This window comes from Eretmochelys imbricata, chromosome 2 (genome assembly GCF_965152235.1).
Source record: "Eretmochelys imbricata isolate rEreImb1 chromosome 2, rEreImb1.hap1, whole genome shotgun sequence".
Lineage (NCBI taxonomy): Eukaryota > Metazoa > Chordata > Testudines > Cheloniidae > Eretmochelys > Eretmochelys imbricata.
The window spans coordinates 249,456,163-249,475,501 of record NC_135573.1 but is presented as its reverse complement, the minus strand read 5'-3'; the positions used below and the strand labels follow the sequence as shown (position 1 = coordinate 249,475,501).

General features: G+C 38.2%; 1 protein-coding gene across 1 annotated transcript in view; it reads right to left on the bottom strand.

Annotated features, from left to right (window-relative positions):
• The window catches only part of PTPRN2 (protein tyrosine phosphatase receptor type N2), a 1,032,194-nt gene that overhangs the window by 2,353 nt on the left and 1,010,502 nt on the right, over positions 1 to 19,339 (bottom strand). The window contains exon 22 of the mRNA XM_077809485.1: positions 4,414 to 4,487. Coding sequence (XP_077665611.1) covers positions 4,414 to 4,487 — 74 coding nt within the window. The remainder of the gene's footprint in view (positions 1 to 4,413; positions 4,488 to 19,339) is intronic.

Genomic DNA, 19,339 nt, shown 5'->3' with positions numbered 1-19,339 from the left:
ATTGCATTTTGTCTCCCACAATACTCCACCCCATGTGGAAAGCTGGTGGAAGGATTGAAGGCTAGGAGAAGTCACAGCTAATAGAGCTAACTGGGGGATGACCATTCAGGTTCATATCAACTGTCGAGGTTTTCAAATTTGTTTTCATTCCACTCTGGAACTAAAACAAAACCTTTTGAACTTTTTACAAAAATGGAATTGTATCAAAATGTCCATTTTCTCTGATGATGCAAATGTCGAAATGTCTGAGAGACAGAAGCCTGGTGGTCAGGATGTGGGAGACGCAAGGTCAAATCCCTGTTCTCCCTGATTCAAAGCAGAATTTTTCATCCTAGCTCTCTGATTCAGGCATTTGACTGGACTTCCACTTTCCAGGTGCTCTAACTACCAGGCTAAGAACAGGAGTATCTCTATCTCTCCCCCCCAAAATGTTTGGGTTTTGACAAAACAACATATTTCAACAAAAATTCATGACACTGAAAATGTTTCAACCGGCTATTTCAGACTCCACCAAGAATACAAGATGACTTGTACTTCATCACTTCAGTGTCAGACTTCTACACCCTCACCCCATATATTGTAGAGCCAATGCCTACATTGACTAGAAAACCCTATCGTGACATAGCTAAGGACACAGTTCGTGGATAAGAATGGGGTGGGAGGATTAGAATAATTTCTCAGATACATCTGAGATCATGAGTTGTGCAGTCAGCCTGGCAACATCTATAGCCAAACTAGCACACACGTGCAACTTCAGGATTGGATCCTCCAATTTTGTATTAGCTATCAATCAACCCAAGAGAGTGATGGCTTACCATTGCTACGCATGGAGGGATGATGTTCAGATACAGAAGCTACCCCATGACTTGTGGCATAACCGCCAACATATGATTTGTCTACCTGGATTAAAGTAAAATCTGAAGTGCTGGGGGCCACCCAGGAGAAGCAGGAATGGGATGCTAGTGCTGATACAGCACACTGAATTCATATGAGGGCAGCATGAGCAGCAGAAGGCCAAGAGTGGGAAGCAAGAAAGGGCATTCCACCTGGACATGAATTTCTAGGGGCACACGTGAACAAAGCACATAATTGTACCTATTCAGAACAAATTACTCTGCTACCGGAGAACCGAACGTGAAGACCAAGGGCCAGAGATGGAGCTTTGGAGATTACTTCAATAGAGCTACACCAAGTTATACTACCTGAGGATTCGGACCTTAATTACTGAGGCAACTTAACCGACAAGCATACTCCTGAGAATCTAGGGTTAAAATCAACCGTACTGCAGTGAAAGGGATGGTACGAGTGATGCGCAGCACTGTTTCCCCAGCACAGGGCTAGGTCTATCAGGCACAGCGAACTCAAAATGCTATAGCTTCCACAGATACCCATGGCTAATCTTTAGAGAGCAAAACTACCTAACCTACTTCCCCCACACCTTTAAGCATAACCTCCTACATCTAGATAACATGAACTTTACTCTTAGCAATGTTTAAGGGACTCATTCTGTTAATCTATATTCAGCTGTGCTACAATCAACATGTGTTACAGCTCAATACAAGACTGAATGAGTAGAGCTGAGCCTGGATGGGCAAACTTGGGGTAAAGATCAGAGCTGGAAAGGGATTTTGGTTTTATCTCTAATGCAGAGGCAGTATAAATCCAGTATCTTAGAAAAAGCGTAATACAATTGTGTTTAATTTTGATTCCAAGTAAAAACTGGAAAGAAAACTACTGGTTATGTGTTATATGTGAGACAGCAAAGAGAAAGGAAAAAAGAATTTTCTCATCCCAAAAGAATATACTCATTCATTACTCTTTCATGTCACATGTGACATTTCAACAATATTTTGTGATTCCCCCTGAAAAAACAAAACCACAAAACCTTCATTGTACCCATCAGAAACACAGAATGATCATTTTATATATGTTTATTATATACCGTGTTTTTGAATAAAAGATTGTTTCTTATAGACAATATGTTGCTAACAAATCATTCAATTATTGAAACTGTGGAGCACTGTCTGCTGGAAATGCAATGACATTGCTGAAGTAACTCAGTGCGTATTTGCCTAGGGACATTCTGTAATTGGCATTTCTAACCTGATTTTTAATCCATTGTTTTAAATTACTTCAAGAGCCTGATATTCCTTATTTGTATTCAGCTGGGAAAGCACAAGGGCTTGTTTAAATATAAATAAATAAATCTCTGAGGACAACATAGCACTGGCATGTAACCAGATATTTACGATCTGCAATATGCTAGCTTGAATAAGTGATTTCGGGCAGTTCTGAGAAGATGATAATGGAGGAGGGAGAGACAAGAAAGATGAGCAGTATTTCATATTAGATCAACGCATCAGATTAATTTTATTTATGAAGGTTCTCCAGGTACACATTTTAAGGGGAGAACACCATACTGAAGTGTAACTATCAGTGAGATTTCCATGTGATCAGCTGATCAAGCCCAGAGAAGTTTACATTCTATTTTCCTACTCTGTAGTTTAGGAACTTTTTTGTTGTTGTTGTTGTTGTTGTTGAGGGTAACATACCCTTCTATATCAATAGAAAGGAACGCCAGAGTAAGGATTCAACAGAAAGACTGACATGTACAGGGGGTGCCCTGACAGTATGTGTCAGGATTTACATTTCCTATAGGAATCAAATACATGATCAGTTAGATTCTGTATGTTATTGCTTTTTCTAAATTTGAAAATTAGAGTAGAAGACGACTTTGTGATACAGTAGAACTTCAGAGTTATTTAAACCAGAGTTACGAACGGACTGGTTGACCACACACACCTCATCTGGAACTGTAAGTATGCAATCGGGGAACAGAAATGGAAAAAAAGCAAATACTGTACAGTACAGAACTGTGTTAAATGTAAACTACTAAAAAAGGGAAAGTCTAAAAAAAAAATTTGTCAAGGGAAGGAAACTGTTTCTGTGCTTGTTTCATTTAAATTAAGATAGTTAAAAGCATTTTTCTTCTGCAAAGTTTCAAAGCTTTATTAAGTCAGTGTTCAGTTGTAAACATTTGAAACAACCACTATATTTTGTTCAGAGTTATGAACAACTTCCATTTACGAGGTGTTTGTAACTCTGAGGTTCTACTGTACTTTGCACCTCACTTGCAGATAAAGATTGGACAACTTCAACTACCCAATAAGCATCATTCTGCCTCCACCTGATGAAATGACACAAAAATATCCCTGACAGTTCTCCAACACCAGTTTTCCCAGGTTAGATATGGAACAGAAATGAATGGGATTGGGAGGAATCCATTACTTCCTCAAGAAAAGTTATGAAACAGTGTCTGGTACAGAAAACCATCTGTTCCACAACTACCCAGCAGCAACTTTCACTTCCCATATGTTGAAGGTATTTCCATCAGTACCTACTTAATCGTGGGACCCTGTCATATCATTGCTCTTTGTTGTCCATCTACCCACATTGTAAGCTCCAGACGGGGACCAACAAAACCATGCCATTTTCTGCCCATGTCATGTATAGATATCTATTTAGTTGGTCTCCCCATCGTGAATGAGATTCCTCAATGTCATATACAACAACACACTTTAATTTCATCATTGCAGCTCTTAACAAGCAGCAAGTGAGGATAACGCAAGGTATTTTTCCATCTTTTATCAACATTACTTATAGCAGCAGCGCAAAGATGAATTTCAAGTTTGAGATGCATAACAACGTAACAAAACATAACAACACTTTTCTTTGTAAATTGATGACTCTGTTGCACATTGTTCCCATTAAACAACTAAATGATATTTTACTGCACTTCACCAGAAGATACAAACGTAGCCTACCATGCAATAGGTATATAAAAGAACAGACAGCAAGCGTTTAAAAGGAAGCACAGGGTTTCAACCATCATGTGTGAAAAACACATTATTTCAGAAACAGGCCTGTGTACTGTTACTCCCCTTTAAAGGGCTTGATTTCCTCCTGAACCATTTCCTATAAGCTGAAACTTTTTCAGCATAAAAACTGAATGCAGCAGTTATGGTCTTAAGTGATTTGGAACCTTTGGTTTACATATCGCATGATACTGAACTGCAAATACTCTAAGAAAATAATCTAATCTGAAGATTAGAGCAAGAACTTTTTTTTTAGCATGCATTTTCTTTAATAGACTATAGATTGCTGTCTTGACTGTCTTTCATATATGTTAATCAAGATAGATGTGGAAGATGTTACAAGAAAAGAGCAGTAAACATCAAAGAAAGTAGCCTAGATAAATCTTCAGCATAAATAAGCCACAGTTGGTAGGGAACCAGCGTAATCAGCTAGCGACTTGTGTAAAATTAGGTCATGCCCTTTCTCTTCTGTCATGAAAATAACTACAGTGAAATACCTTTAATGTATTTAAAATCCCAGTGGATGTATTGACAGTACCTTTGTCTGGACCATGCCTGGTCTCTGGTCCCTCAAGTGCTCCAGGGTAGCAGCAATATCAATCTCTTTAGCACCTGTAACAAACCACAAACTGGGATGAGTTCAGAGCAAAAGATAATACATGCTGAATCTGTCAATCTCCTGCTATCGGGTTCCCTTTAGGCGAACAGTCCAACTGAAAATTATTACATCCATCCCTCAGCAGACTAGGCAGACAGCTGCAATTTTTGTGTTCACAAAGGAAAAAAAAAATAAGAGGAAAAGGCAGTTTTGATTAGCATTAATTCAAGAAAACCCGGAGAAAAACAAATTCTTAAGAGATGCCCAGACAGATACTTCCCAACAGCAGAACATATTTATTAGAAACTACAGGCCCATCCTGGCAATGCTTATTGCTGTAAGTTGCCCCATTGCCGGCGCAGGGGATATGCATGGTTTAAGCTCTAAGCATTTACCATTATCAGTTCTATCACATTTTAAAAAGGTCTCAAAGCCAACTGCAGTCAGGTTTATGCTAATATAAACAGCATGAACATCCTCTTTAAGAGAGACACTCCCACAGTTCCCCTCAATAGCACCTTTTCAGGAAAATTCACACTCAAAACACTCAAGAAAGGCAATTTAAAACGAACAGTTTAATTTTGTTTTAATGTGGGGAAAATACCAAGAAAATCTTTAAAAACAAATCACCAAAGCTAAGAAAATATATCACTTTGTAACGTCTTCCTGAAAATGAGCATTTCCGTATCTGTATCAGAAATAGACCTTTATTTATACAATGGGCGTAGCAAGGACAGCTCAAAGATTGCCACCTGGGATCTCTACATATTACATGGGACTTTACATGAGATATTTGATGATAAAGTAGGAAGATATTTAAGACAAAAATAAAGATCTCCTCAAAAACCCAAAAGAAAAGAAAGACACTTCACAAAGGTGTAATAAATAAAATAAAATAATAAAATAATAAAATCACATCTCAACCACAGCTGATGCAGCTAGAATTTCCATGGAAAGCATCAATTCAGGTGAGGATTGCACCACAGAAAACGACAAACAACTGTTGCCCTTGTCTGCAGAACAGGAGCACCTTTTTAACAATCTGAGTATTTAATTTTAATGGGAACAGTAAAAAGAAAAGGAGTACTTGTGGCACCTTAGAGACTAACCAATTTATTTGAGCAATTGGTTAGTCTCTAAGGTGCCACAAGTACTCCTTTTCTTTTTGCGAATACAGACTAACACGGCTGTTACTCTGAAACCTGTCAATGGGAACAGTGTAACTTAATCCACACCCACACAGTGAAGGAGGGATTTTCAAAGTTTCACCTTTAGCTACAGTGGGGGAAGAGTTAGGCTGATGCTGTACTTTTTTCAAAATCCCACCTACAATTTTTATAAAGGATGGCAGCCTCCATGCCTAGGCATTAAGATTAAAATGTCAAGGTAACCCAAGGGGGGAAAAGGTTTGCGCAGGAACCCAATGATACTGTTCAATGTTCAGGCAGACTTCCATACCCCCTTTTATGAAAATGTCAATGTCAGGCAAAAGTTGATTTTACAATACACATTTTTCAAACCTCTTGAGAATCAACATTCAAAAAAATCTTAAAAGTGCATTAAATAAGCCACTGAGCTCCTTCCTTTCTATTGTACAGATTATGGTGCTGAACGGGGTGCTAATACACGATCATCAACAGGACTACAGCCCTGCTAGTGTGCACGATGTCTGGTCATAAGGTCCTGATTCAGCAAAGCGGTTAAGCACCTGAGTAGTACCACTGGACTAGCGATTTTAAAGTTAAGCTCGTGTTTAAGTGTTTTGCTGAATCTGAGCATAAGTGCTTGGAAGATCTGACTTCGTTTGGCGTTCAGCATATCAATCATTACGAATCATAGACTATGTTAGCTGACGAAAGAGGGAAGATAATGAAGGTAGATCAGACAGGGTACCCACTTGCATTCCCCAATACATTACTACCTGCTCAAGCTACCCTTACAGGCATAGGAGAAAAGAGAAAATGTTTTGCAGCTCTTAAAAAAAAAAAAAAAAATAAAAAACCAAAACCCCACCATGACTGGGAAATGCTCAGAGACTATGGTAATGGGGCCTACATAAATGCCCCAAGAGACTAATCAACTGAACATAGTGCTGCAAAATTGGGCTTCTGCTTTGAAAGAAAATGCGTGGAACAAGAAAATTTGGAGCTGAAGATGAGATCTATGGCAAGAGGTAACCCTGGTAGTTTCTCTCTACATGAGCAAACCTCCTCCCTCCCAAACACTACCACACCTTTCACATCTATTCCCTCATTGTACCAAACCCAAAATAAACATATCTCACTATTCCTCTAATGAAACGCAGTGTGATAAGGGCTTTTTCTATTCTAAATATGCCAGATTGGTAGCATATTACATAAGCTCCACTATATTGTGTGGTTTCAGAGTACCAGCCATGTTAGTCTGTATTCGCAAAAAGAAAAGGAGGACTTGTGACACCTTAGAGACTAACGAATTTATCTGAGCATAAGCTTTCGTGAGCTACAGCTCACTTCATATTGTGTGTTGGTCTATGGAATAGCTTAAGTCACAATTCTAGACTAAGGAGGAGATTTTCAAAGGCATAAACACCCAACTCACATTCAGAATCAAGGGGAGTTGGATGTCTAACTTCCTTGTGTCTATTTGACTATGTCTTCCTAATTGCTTTAGTGGCACACATGACATAAATTCATGGTCTTCATCACTTTGAGGTTTTCCATTTCCACCTGGAAGTGCAGAACAGTGACGTAATAGACCGCATTTTTCATCCTGGAGCACACTAAAGCACTTTATATACAGCATCACTGCTATGCAGACATCCCTGGGAAAGGAGGCATTGTAGTTGGAGAAAGGGAAATCTTATCTAGGGACACTAGGTCAAAATCCATACACAGTGTGCTGCCATGGAAACCTTCACATCCACACAGAGCTGAAAAGACTGCACATTTTTATAGTTCTCATCTGAACGGCTCACACACAAGGTACAGGTAACTCAATTTATCTATAGTGGAAAAAGGAAGAGCTGAGTCAGCCCTATCAGGACTTGAACCTATGAATCCAAGGACACCTAAATATTGCAAATGTTTTGCTTAGGCCATTAACCCACCCCCTCTACCAACAGATAAAAATACCAGTATGCTGTCTGTGGAAACAATGTATATTGTATAGGAAAGGGTAAAAAGTACTGGCTCAAATCCAGCCACAGATAACTGGAAAAGAGAAAGCAGAATATGTCAATAAGGTAAGGTTTTGTGCCTGCTTGTCTAAAACACATATCCCTCTGTCATATAATGCCATTGGCTTCAGGAAATAAAGTTAAAAGGGCAATGTCTAAACTGGATAAAGAATTGACTTTTCTCCTATGACTACATTTTATCTCATAACCACGGTCTTCCATGAAATAAATATGGTCCCTGCTTGCCATAGGGTGCCTTTTAATAAGAGATTTCTGTGTTTGTTTTATATGTATCTAAGAGCAAAATTTACTGTGAGATTGAGTAGCTGCTGTCGTAGTAGCAGCAGTAATCTGAGAGGTGAATTTGTAAGCATTTTTACAGAATACACCTTAGCTTCTGTCATCCCTATTTACACTGAGCAGTACCTGACTCTCACTGAACTCAGCAGGACCACACATCATACACCAATACTCAATAGCAGTAAAGTGGGCAGAATCCGGCATTTGGTAATTTTTAAAAGGTCAAAGCATTTACAGTGAGCGGTTAAACAACCCACATCAAAAAATGTTAGCAGCCTAAACAGAGAGAAAACATGAAAAGACGCAAGTTGAATTATATTTTGCCCCAAGGAGAGAAACAGTTTCTGAAGTTTTGGGTCAACCCTCCTCCTCCACCTCCTGCTCCTCCCCTGGGCAGCAATGTAGGAATTGGCACTAAGGAGCTGGCGCTCCTGATTAGCAGCCTCCAAAGGGTTAAATGTTTGGCCTGCAGAAAGCCACATCAGTAGACTATCCAGTAATACAATAAATAACAGACATGAGTTAATCAAGATCCACTGCAATAGGCTGTCTGAGGGTCGCACTGGCAACTCCCAGTATCTAAACAAACAGGATATTAATATTACTCATACGACTAATGCCCAGAGGCCCCAGTCAGTACTGGGGTCCCAGTGTGTCAGGCACTATACAAGCTCCTAAAATGCAAGCCCTGATAACAGCAGCATTTCTTTAGAGGGAAGTTTGTAAACAACTAAAACATGACTTTATTTATTACACAATATCCTCACACGTGCTTACACTGAAGGCAAGGGCAAAAGCCCTATAATGGGTTCAGGATCTTCACTGAGCTAACCATCTGTGTTACACTAAGGAGGACATTCATGCTGGGAACCACTTTCAGATATATCAGCAAATGCTCTAGAAAAAGACAAAAATTGGGTAAACTATACGTGAATTTATTCACGAAGAACATTAAAGGGTGGGTTGGGGTATTAGTTAGGGACTCATGAAAGCTGGGTTCAACTCCTGGCTCAGAGATTTCCTGTGTGACCTTGGGTAAATCATTTACTCTACACTATGGCCTCACTTCATCATCTGTAAAAAGGAATACTACTTCTCTCTCACACAGGGGTATAGTGAGGATAAAATCCAGAGCTGCTTTTAGGGGTGGACAATCAAAGTGATGGACCTGGATGCCAACTTTCAGTGGGCACCATGCCAGGGGTGGGGTATGGAAACATCTTCCACCTTGGCTGGCAAAATACCTAGGGTTGTTTCTGATAAAATCCATTCATGGTTGAGAGGTGCTCAGTTAGTACAATGATGAGGGCAAGATAATCTATATTACTGTTTAAATAGTTGTGACATAGGGGTGTGAGGTTACAAACATGGGATTATTGGGACTTCCATTGTATCCTTAAGGAGGAGGAGATGAGCTGTGTGAAAATAAGCTCTCATCCAAATAGAAAAAAATGGAATACTAAAGGAAATATGGAAAATGACCTGCCATATGCACTTCTTTTTGTGCCACATAGGTGTTCAATTTCATCCCTGTGAGCTATTCCCTCTCTAATGTATCTTTTTATATTTACTAAATAATAAAGATTTTGTATTAGTTCTTGAAGGGCAAAGGGTCTTGTTAGGTCAGATTAAAACCTGTTTTATTAAGATCTCCAAGGAAACAGTCCCGAAGAGCCCCTAGGTCAGTTCTTTTCAATGATATTGATAGAAGCCGAAAGAGGTCCAATTAATACTTGTAAGACGCTGCTGATTGGCAGCCTTTTAGCTTCAGTCATGTACTTTGCTGTATTTGCAGTCTGTCAGGCATGCCATGAAAGAATCATTTAGGAGTAGCGTGTTTTAATCTTATGAAATAGTGAAAAATAGTATACGCGAAAAAACTCTTAAGGACAGAGGTATGACACCAATGAAAGTCAGATGTCTGATCACAGTGTGTGTATATATACTGGGAGAATATTGCCAGGTCACTGATCATTAGTGTCGATGGCACCCCAGCCATAACTCCAACTCCATCTATGATGCTCATTGGACAAAGGCTAAAAGACACCATTGCCAGCCATAAAAGACTCTGCAGGGAGGAAGTGAGATCTCTTCTTTCTTCCTTATCTTGTTTTGTCTCAAATGCAAGTGAAATAAAATACACTTGTAAACAATGTTTGGAGTACAAACATTTTTTTAAACTGAAGGTGATGGACAGAAACTGTAAATATTTAAGCAATTCTCATTTGCTGTAACTGCTAGAAGTCTGTTACTGGCTGCGAGGGTCACTTAATGTCATGACATAAAAAACAGAGAGAAGCCTCAGCAAAGAGTTAGTGAAGCTGCAACACTTTTGAGGAGGAACTCTCTGACCCCTACAACCATTTTTAAGGTTAATGCAGGAGATCATAGATACAAACTGGAGTTTTCAGTGAAAGACAGTTATCCCACTCTTTTGCAGAAAGTGGATTCCAGTGTGTGTATTTGGGGATGGGAATAAGAATAAATAGGTTAAATCTAAAGGCTTGTCTCCACTTTTTGTGGATCGATGCTGCAGCGACTGATTCACCGGGGGTTGATTTAGCGGGTCTAGTTGAAGACCCACGAAATCGACCACTGATCGCTCTCCCATCCACTCTGGTACTCCACAGGAACGAGAAGAGTAAGGGGAGTCAATGGGAGAGTGTCTCCTAATGACATAGTCTAGTGCGGTCCCCGTTAAGCAGATCTAAGCTCTGTCAACTTGAGTTACGCTACTAATGTAACTCAAATTGAGTAGTTTAGATCGACTTTCCTCCATAGTGTAGACCTGCCCTAAGGCTCATAGTCACTTTTTCAACCCAGACAGAAATACATTTTACTCTAACCCTATTAGAAACTTTCCACCCCAGTCAATATATACACAAGATTTTTTTTTAAAAAATCCACTATCAATCTCTGTTTTTCACAATTAACAGGAAAAGTATGCATGTACACGGTGAAAAGAACATTAAATCACAATAATGAAAAAAGAGAAAATATTTCAAAATTTTAATAAGACATATTACTATGCCATATAATAATACTATATACACACAACTTTTATTAATATTAGATAATATTGTATATTGAATTTATCATGCATTCTGAAGGAAAATGATTGAAGTTATCAAGTTTCAGAGTAACAGCTGTGTTAGTCCATATCCGCAAAAAGAACAGGAGTTCTTGTGTCACCTTACAGACTAACACATTTATTTGAGCATAGCCCACGAAAGCTTATGCTCAAGTAAATTTGTTAGTCTCTAAGGTGCCACGAGTACTCCTGTTCTTTTTGCGGATATGGACTAACACAGCTGTTACTCTGAAACTTGATAACTTCAATCATTTTCCTTCAGAATGCATGATAAATTCAATATACAATATTATCTAATATTAATAAAAGTTGTGTGTATATAGTATTATTATATGGCATAGTAATATGTCTTATTAAAATTTTGAAATATTTTCTCTTTTTTCATTATTGTGATTTAATGTTCTTTTCACCGTGTACATGCATACTTTTCCTGTTAATTGTGAAAAACAGAGATTGATAGTGGATTTTTTTAAAAAAAATCTTGTGTATATATCAAGTACAGGTCAGCTTGTACATCCCATGTATAATTGTCTGGGGTAGATGGAATCTACAACCAGCCAGCGCAACCTGAATTACTACATTTTCAACAGTCTTGTAGGGCTTGAGATTCTGTACTGGCATGTCAATTTTAAGCCAATATCCTTTGTCACTGCAGAAGAATAAGTAACTGCAGAGATAAAATTTGTGTAAATTTTTCGTTGACTACTAGAGCAAACTCTGCCCTACACAGTCTATTGACAGCACGAAAATGCAGAAACCAATCATCACTAATTGGACTAAAGGGGTGCTGATTTCTACTAAGCTGTCATAAATATAAGGGGAAGGGTAACGACCTTTCTGTATACAGTGCTATAAAATCCCTCCTGGCCAGAGGCAACATCCTGTTACCTGTAAAGGGTTAAGAAGCTCAGTTAACCTGGCTGGCACCTGACCCAAAGGACCAATAAAGGGACAAGATACTTTCAAATCTTGGGGGCTGGTGAGGCTTTTGTTGTGCTCTTTGTTTATGTGGTGGTTCTCTCTTGGACTGAGAGAGGTCAGACAGAAATCCATCTTCTCCAACCCATCCTAATCCAAGTCTCCAATATTGCAAACAGTATAGGTAAGCCAGGCAAGGCGGATTAGTTTATCTTTTGTTTTATGTGAATTTTCCCTGTGTTAAGAGGGAGGTTTATTCCTGTTTTCTGTAACTTTAAGGTTTTGCCCAGAGGGGGATCCTCTGTGTTTTGAATCTGAATACCCTGTAAAATATTTTCCATCCTGATTTTACAGAGATGATTTTTACCTTTTTTTTTTTTTTTTTTTTTAGATAAAATCCTTCTTTTAAGAACCTGACTGATTTTTCCATTGTTCCAAGATCCAGGGGTTTGGATCTTTGATGATTTTGTAACAAATTGGTTAGGATATTATTCTCAAGCCTCCCCAGGAAAGAGGGTGTAGGGTTTGGGGGAATATTTTGGGGGAAGTCGTCTCCAAGTGGTCTCTTTCCCTGTTCTTTGTTTAAAACGCTTGGTGGTGGCAGCATACAGTTCAAGGCCAAAACACAGTTTGTACCTTGGAGAAGTTTTTAATGTAAGCTGGTAAGAATAAGCTTTCATGTGGGTCCCCACATCTGTACCCTAGAGTTCAGAGTGGGGAAGGAACCCTGACATAAGCCAAGGGAATTCGACTCTTAGCAGGACTGGATTTATTTTAACATTTAGATTCCCACTCAGTGGAAGTTGATGGTCCTCTGCTTTTTACAAGATTCCATCCTAGCTATTTTACTTGAAAAGAGGATGCAGGTAATAGAGGATTACTTTTAAAACCCATAATGACACCTGTATGATTAATGTTATGGTCACACTAACAGGCACTGCTACATATAACCCTTTCAAACTAACATATGAGCATCAACTATGACCACTGTAGCATTCCATACACACATGCCCATATACATGCAATACAAAGGGATACTGGCTTTGGCAACTCTAAGTCAAATTTATACAGGGGATTCTATGACCCCCACCTTAGCTCTTCCACAATGTCACAATTCTGGACAATCCACCGTTTCCAGCACCTGTGCCAGAAGCTGTAGGCTAGTCACCTGGAAGACAATTGTTGAATCAAGTGCAGTTTTGAAAATGCCACTCAGTGCTGTGTTTAATGGTTTGCTCAAAGAAATCTGCTCCTTCTTGAATCCCCATATGGGAGTGTGCACATGTATGTTACATAGACTGGTGTTGAGATTCAGCTGGCCCATATGGGTCTTTCAAATTGCAAGATCTATATTTATTTTACTCTAGTTTTCTATTGCGAGTACATTAGCTAGTGGTAGAGCATTCATTAGATACTACACAGAATGAACTGAGGAAAATATGCAACAATTCTGGACAAGTCTTTAATAAAAGGTAGCCTTCTATAAGAGTCACAATGGGATTGGTTTAAGATTGCGCAGAAATTATACTTTAGTGTCATAACCTACATTGTAACTTTAAGGGACAGAGACTTCCATCTGGTCAATTAAACACTTCTCTTGAAATCCATCTATGGATTGACTGCATAAGATTAACTGTAAAAATGTAGTTCTTCACTCTGTATTTACCTCGTTTTCTAAATGTTTGCCCAGCTGCTTATTGAACTGATAGCACACCATTGTATGGCTGGCTTTTTCAGTTTGTTTCATATTCTAACCTATCCTTTGTGTGAAGAAATGCCGTCCAAATTCCTTATGTGCTTGTCTCCTCCTCAGCTCCAGTCAATGACCTCTTGTTTTCAAATTAGTTACTATCTCAAGCTGCTTACTGACATCAATACATTCCTTTCATGATCTTCCAAAGCTCTATGGGGACCCCCTTAGTTTTTCTTTTCCCAAGATATAGTCCATGTCTGATCAATCTTTCTTCACGATTCATGTGCCTCACATCCTTAATAATTAGGATTGCTCTCTACCATACTTTCAGTCCCAATACCATCCTACAGAGCAACCTCTGTGAACATATACTCCAAAGTATTTAAAAAGAAAAAAAAATCACATCAATAACTTGTTTGCCTTTTGTTTATAACCTCTATGCATCATAAGGGAAACTATCAGCACGATCAGTCCTCAGAATATGCTATGGGAAATATAAACCAGCATCACTTTCCCAGTGAGCTCTCACTCATTTTTCAGTAGAAGCTTGCTGGAATGATCAAGTTTTTCATAGGTTTTTGTTTTAATTTGTTATTAATGGATTACTTTACAGCACCAATCAGCCATTCCAAAAATGTATACATGTAATGCTACTCATTGAAATGTGTTATTTAAAAGCAGAAATTTATACAATTAAAATGTGCTTTTAAGTTGTTTGCTCTAAGTAGCACAAGTTCGCCTTTCTTGGAAGGCTCTACCATTAAAAAAATTGACCTAGACATCCATTATGCACTTTTGCCTGTGGCTTGGGGCAAAGCTCCCTTTGTGGTCAATTATGTGGTAGGAAAGCATGCAACAAGCAATATTGCTTAATTATGTTCCTTGGGTAATTCGGTGCCAGTTACATTAGATAAAACGAACTCACTTGCAGAACTGTCCTGGTTAATATAAAGCTGTAGCTCACGAAAGCTCATGCTCAAATAAATTGGTTAGTCTCTAAGGTGCCACAAGCACTCCTTTTCTTTTTGCGAATACAGACTAACATGGCTGTTACTCTGAAACCTGTCAATATGTATACATGGATGCAAAGAACTGTCTTCATAAAAAGACTGAAGAAGAGATGAAGAAGAAACCTGAAGAATTCTGTGCAAGTTTGAAAGCTTCTCTCTCTCATCAGCAGAAGTCAGTTCAATAAAAGCTATTAACTCAGCCACCTTGCCTCTTCATAAAAAGCACCAGTAACATTTCAGACATTATGCAATCACCATTATTGCTAATACTTAGGGCCAGATTGTGGAGAATACAAAAGTGCAGATACCAAAACCTAGAACTTTGCTTTACTGACCTTAATTTTTTCCTAAGATAATTATTCAGATCTAACTAACTGGATACAGAATTCAAGGCTTCGCTATACAATGGATTCAAATCTAGAAGACAAAATAAACAAACAAATCCCAGCTACCCATTTTAAAACTCAGAATTTTTCTGCCCTAAATTTTCCACAGGAATTCCATCACTTTCTAGTCCCACTTCACAGCCTCTGAAATATCAAACAAATAATAAGATAACAATCTTCTCTCTAAACCATATTTAGTCTGTCAACTATGGTAATAAAACATTCTGTAAATTCTGTGTTTACAGTGGAAACTGGCTCCTAGAACTAAATCTTCTCTCATTTACCCCAGTATAAATCCAGACTAACTGCACAGAAGTCCAGGAAGTTGATCCAAATTTACATCATTGTAACTGGAAAACAGAATTTGACTTAATCTTTATACAGAGACATAAAAATGAACAGATTAAATCCAATTTAAAATACTAATGTGTACAAGTATTATCTTTTACACAAGCTTCTTTTTAGTGGCAGTGACCTGTCTATTTTATTATGCTCGTTAGATCTGTGTTATGAATAAGCAAAAGGCCCTAGTGAAAAGGGATCTGTTTAGCTAAATACTTTGGCATATTGCTATTGGTAATGATGAGTCACAAGAGGAACTAAGGAATCCTTCTAGCTTTCACATTTGGAAGAGGTTTCACTGAGTTTGGCTATGCTACATCCAATCTTTATGCTGTATTCTCAGGTTCTGAAATTTATAATGTATTTCAATAGAATTTGATAACTCATATTTTCCCTCCTCTAAATTCCAATCGCTTCAATTAGTATCCAAAATTCAAATAATTATTTGCACTATGAAGACCTCTCAGAAGAGGAAAACAAAACTGGAAATCTCATATAATTTTCCTTCAGATTCGTTCCTTCCTTCATCATGCCAGAGAACACTCCAGTAATAGTCTCTTGAGGTATTTCAGTACTTGTGCTCACTACCAGAATGAAGAAGGGCAGAAAAGAAAGATGAGGAAGGGAAGAATGCTGAAGTTCTTCTGTGTTTCAAAAAAGAAAAAGCCCAAGCAGTTCAGGTTTGGTGTGGTTTTGGGGGGAAGTTCAGATGGATTATTTTATCTAAGACAGCTTACGCAGCTCTGTGGAAAAAAAGCTAAACAAAATCTTGCTGAATGTATTAATGTGAACATATGAATGAAGAATGTTAAAATTCATAACAGGAAATTGCCGCTGAAATGCACTGTAGCAAGCATTCTCTAATCATCAAAAGACCATGAACTGTCATTTTCTTCCCCCATTCAGCCACCGAAAGTGCACACTGATTTCAAAGGAAACCTCTAAACTTTTCACTCAGGAACAAAGCTTGGACTAAAATGTGCATCTGGGAACTGAAAAGGTGGTATTACCCGGGCACTTTTCTGTAACACCCTTAAAATTCCATTGTTCATTGAAATGGAAGATCATCATTTAGAGGTGTCCAGTCCTAGTGCCTTCAGTAAGGCTAGACTTGAGGCACCACTCAAGTCAATGGGAATGTCGCTATTGATTTCAATAGTAGCAGCATTAGACCCTTGTTAGGACACTGCTCTGCATAAGGAATAATATAACCAATAACTGTAGCAAAAGTACCAGGATGGCAAAGCATAGCACTGAAGCTAGTGGAACTGTTAAATATAAGAATAAACTTAACTGTAAAACTTTTCACTGACCCCATGCTAGAGGAATAATTTGGACATTTAGATACAACTGATTTGTGACTGCAGAGCATAAAACCAAAGTTGAATAGACTGCTTGTGTTGAAAATTTGGTACAGAATGGATATCAGTGTCATTTGTCTTAACTATTCCAATTTTATACAATTAGATTATTTAACATGGCATCTTACACTAATGGATCTTACAATGCACAGATAAGCCACTATGTTTATAATAAAGAGTATACCATAATTCATTACAGACAGACAGCCCAACAGGAAATCCTTCATGATGATATGCAAAGCCAAAGGGGCTCCAAAAATGCATGCTGAAGTTGTTTGAATAACAATGGCAACCGGGGGACTGGAATGTGTTTACTCAGCATAGTGCTTCCCCCAGCATCATGAGATCTTTTCACATGCCCTGCTCACTACTCAAACACAAAATGCAGGAGGAAATCCTTAACATTTATGACGAAAGTATTCTGGCAGAACCATTTCTGTGATCACAGTGTTAGCTTCAATGTTCCTATACAACCACAACTGAAGTGCACTAGAATAGTGTGGGAGTTTTTTGGGGTGCGTGTGGGTTTTGAGGTTGACTTGGCCAATGTTGTATCACTGTTTGTGAAGTTGTATCACTTATCATGTAATATGAAATCCTTACCAATTGATTTCTGCTGCCATAAATTTGAATAATTTAAATAACTGATTGTTTGCTTTAAGTGTATAAAACAGTAGTTTAGTGCAACTCTGACCAGCTGTAGTAGCAGTAGATCTGAATTTATAACATATTTTAACAGATGTATCAGCACTAATTTACTATGTGATTAGGAGTGAAAATTTTAAACGACAAAAGCATTTACAGTTAAATGCCAAAAAGAAATCATTTCAAATGTAGAAAAGTAAATCATTACATGAAAAAGAAACACCCTTTTCTAAATCTGCCCTATTAAAAATCCCACTAAAGAGCCAAAGCATTTTATTGATTGTTTTCTACTTTCCCACTGCTGAAACTAAATAGTCCTCTATTTACATTGATTTAAAAATGTATTATTGTCTACTTTCTAATAAACCAGACAGTGGAACAAGAACTCAAATTATTCTAAGTTTATTCTTAAAAGTCTTTTTTTTTTTTTTTTGGGGGGGGGGGGGGTGGAGACTGAATCCTTAATCCTTAAAAGCCTTTTTGAAAGAAATGTTAGTAGATGCTGGCCTTGCAGCTGGGCCCAGATTGAAAGTGCACTTACATTTTTCTGTTTAGAAGGACTGAAGGACTCTAAACTTAGTGCTAGCACTCCACATAAAAGCTTTGGAAATGGCATTCTTTGGTACTCGTGCAATTCATTCTTTAAGAAAAGGAAATGGAAAGAAAGATTTCATGTCCAGGGCTTCAGGCCTTTGATCATTTGATGAACATTGGATCCTCAACCTGGGCCTCAAACTTCTCAGGCCAGACAAAGAAGGCCTAGGCCTCACAGACTGGGCCTAGATTCCTGTCAGAACAAAACCTTTGGCTGCCTCACAGTGTGACAGCCTGGGAAAGGCCCACCTCAGCAGGGTTGAGATGCCCGCTTTGCCCTTTGATCTTTCATTTAAACTACAGCCAAAGCACCAGGTCAGAGGATTTCAAATTGCACACCCCCATTGGCAGAGGGGAGCAGGTCAAGAACAAAATGGGGGTGACCAATCTAAAAAGCCCTGTGACTCCTTTCTTTGGCCAGTTTCACATGACTTGTCTTGTATTGTGCAACACTAAGCCCACACTTAAAATGGAATTTGACATTACATGGTACAATGGAGTCAATAAATGGCATTCTTTAGTGCTCTTACAACAAAGTCAACCCTTCCTTAAGTGGTTGAAAGCCTGAAGCTAGAAAATATTTCTCATTTATTTCTCTATGTGAGCAAATTTCATATATTTTAAATCTAGTTTTCATCACATCCTCTCTTGGCTGATGGCTGAAATGAGTATAACTAATATTTAACAGAGGTGTACATCAGTTTTATCATGTATCGCAGCCATTATTGGGAGAGATGAAGTTGCCATTTGAAATATAAATGTACCAAATAGCTGAAATTCCTACATATTCTTTCACAAAACACAAATACACTTTCCAATGAGACTGGAAAAAATCATCTCATTTTGCCAGAGAATTTTCAGTCTGGGACTTGGCATAAGGCAGGCACACAACTTCTTTTCACATCAATAGCAAGTTCCACATGATGCTCAAGGGCACAAAACATAGCCTTTTGTGTGTGTGTTTGATGAGACATGTTAACAGTCAGAAACAGGGGAGAAGAAATGTCAAACTCCTGTATCTGAAGGAATGGAATGTCATTATTTCTGGGACATGACAATTTCAGAAGCAAGAGAAAGATTGCAAAACATGGATTTTATTTTTAAACTATGTATAGGAAGCTGACTAAGATTAAACAGTTCATTGAATTAACTAATGTTGATACAGTGATTAGAAGACAAAATGCTAAATATAATTTCTACATGTACATGTCAGCTAATCTGCATTACCATTTTCTTGTGAAGTGAAAACTCACATACACACAGGGCAAGATTGTGACTGACCATAGCACTAGCTTCAAAAAAGGGATGCAGAAAGACAGTGATGAGAAGGCAGAAGACTGCTATTTATTTATTTCTGAAAGTGCGAGGT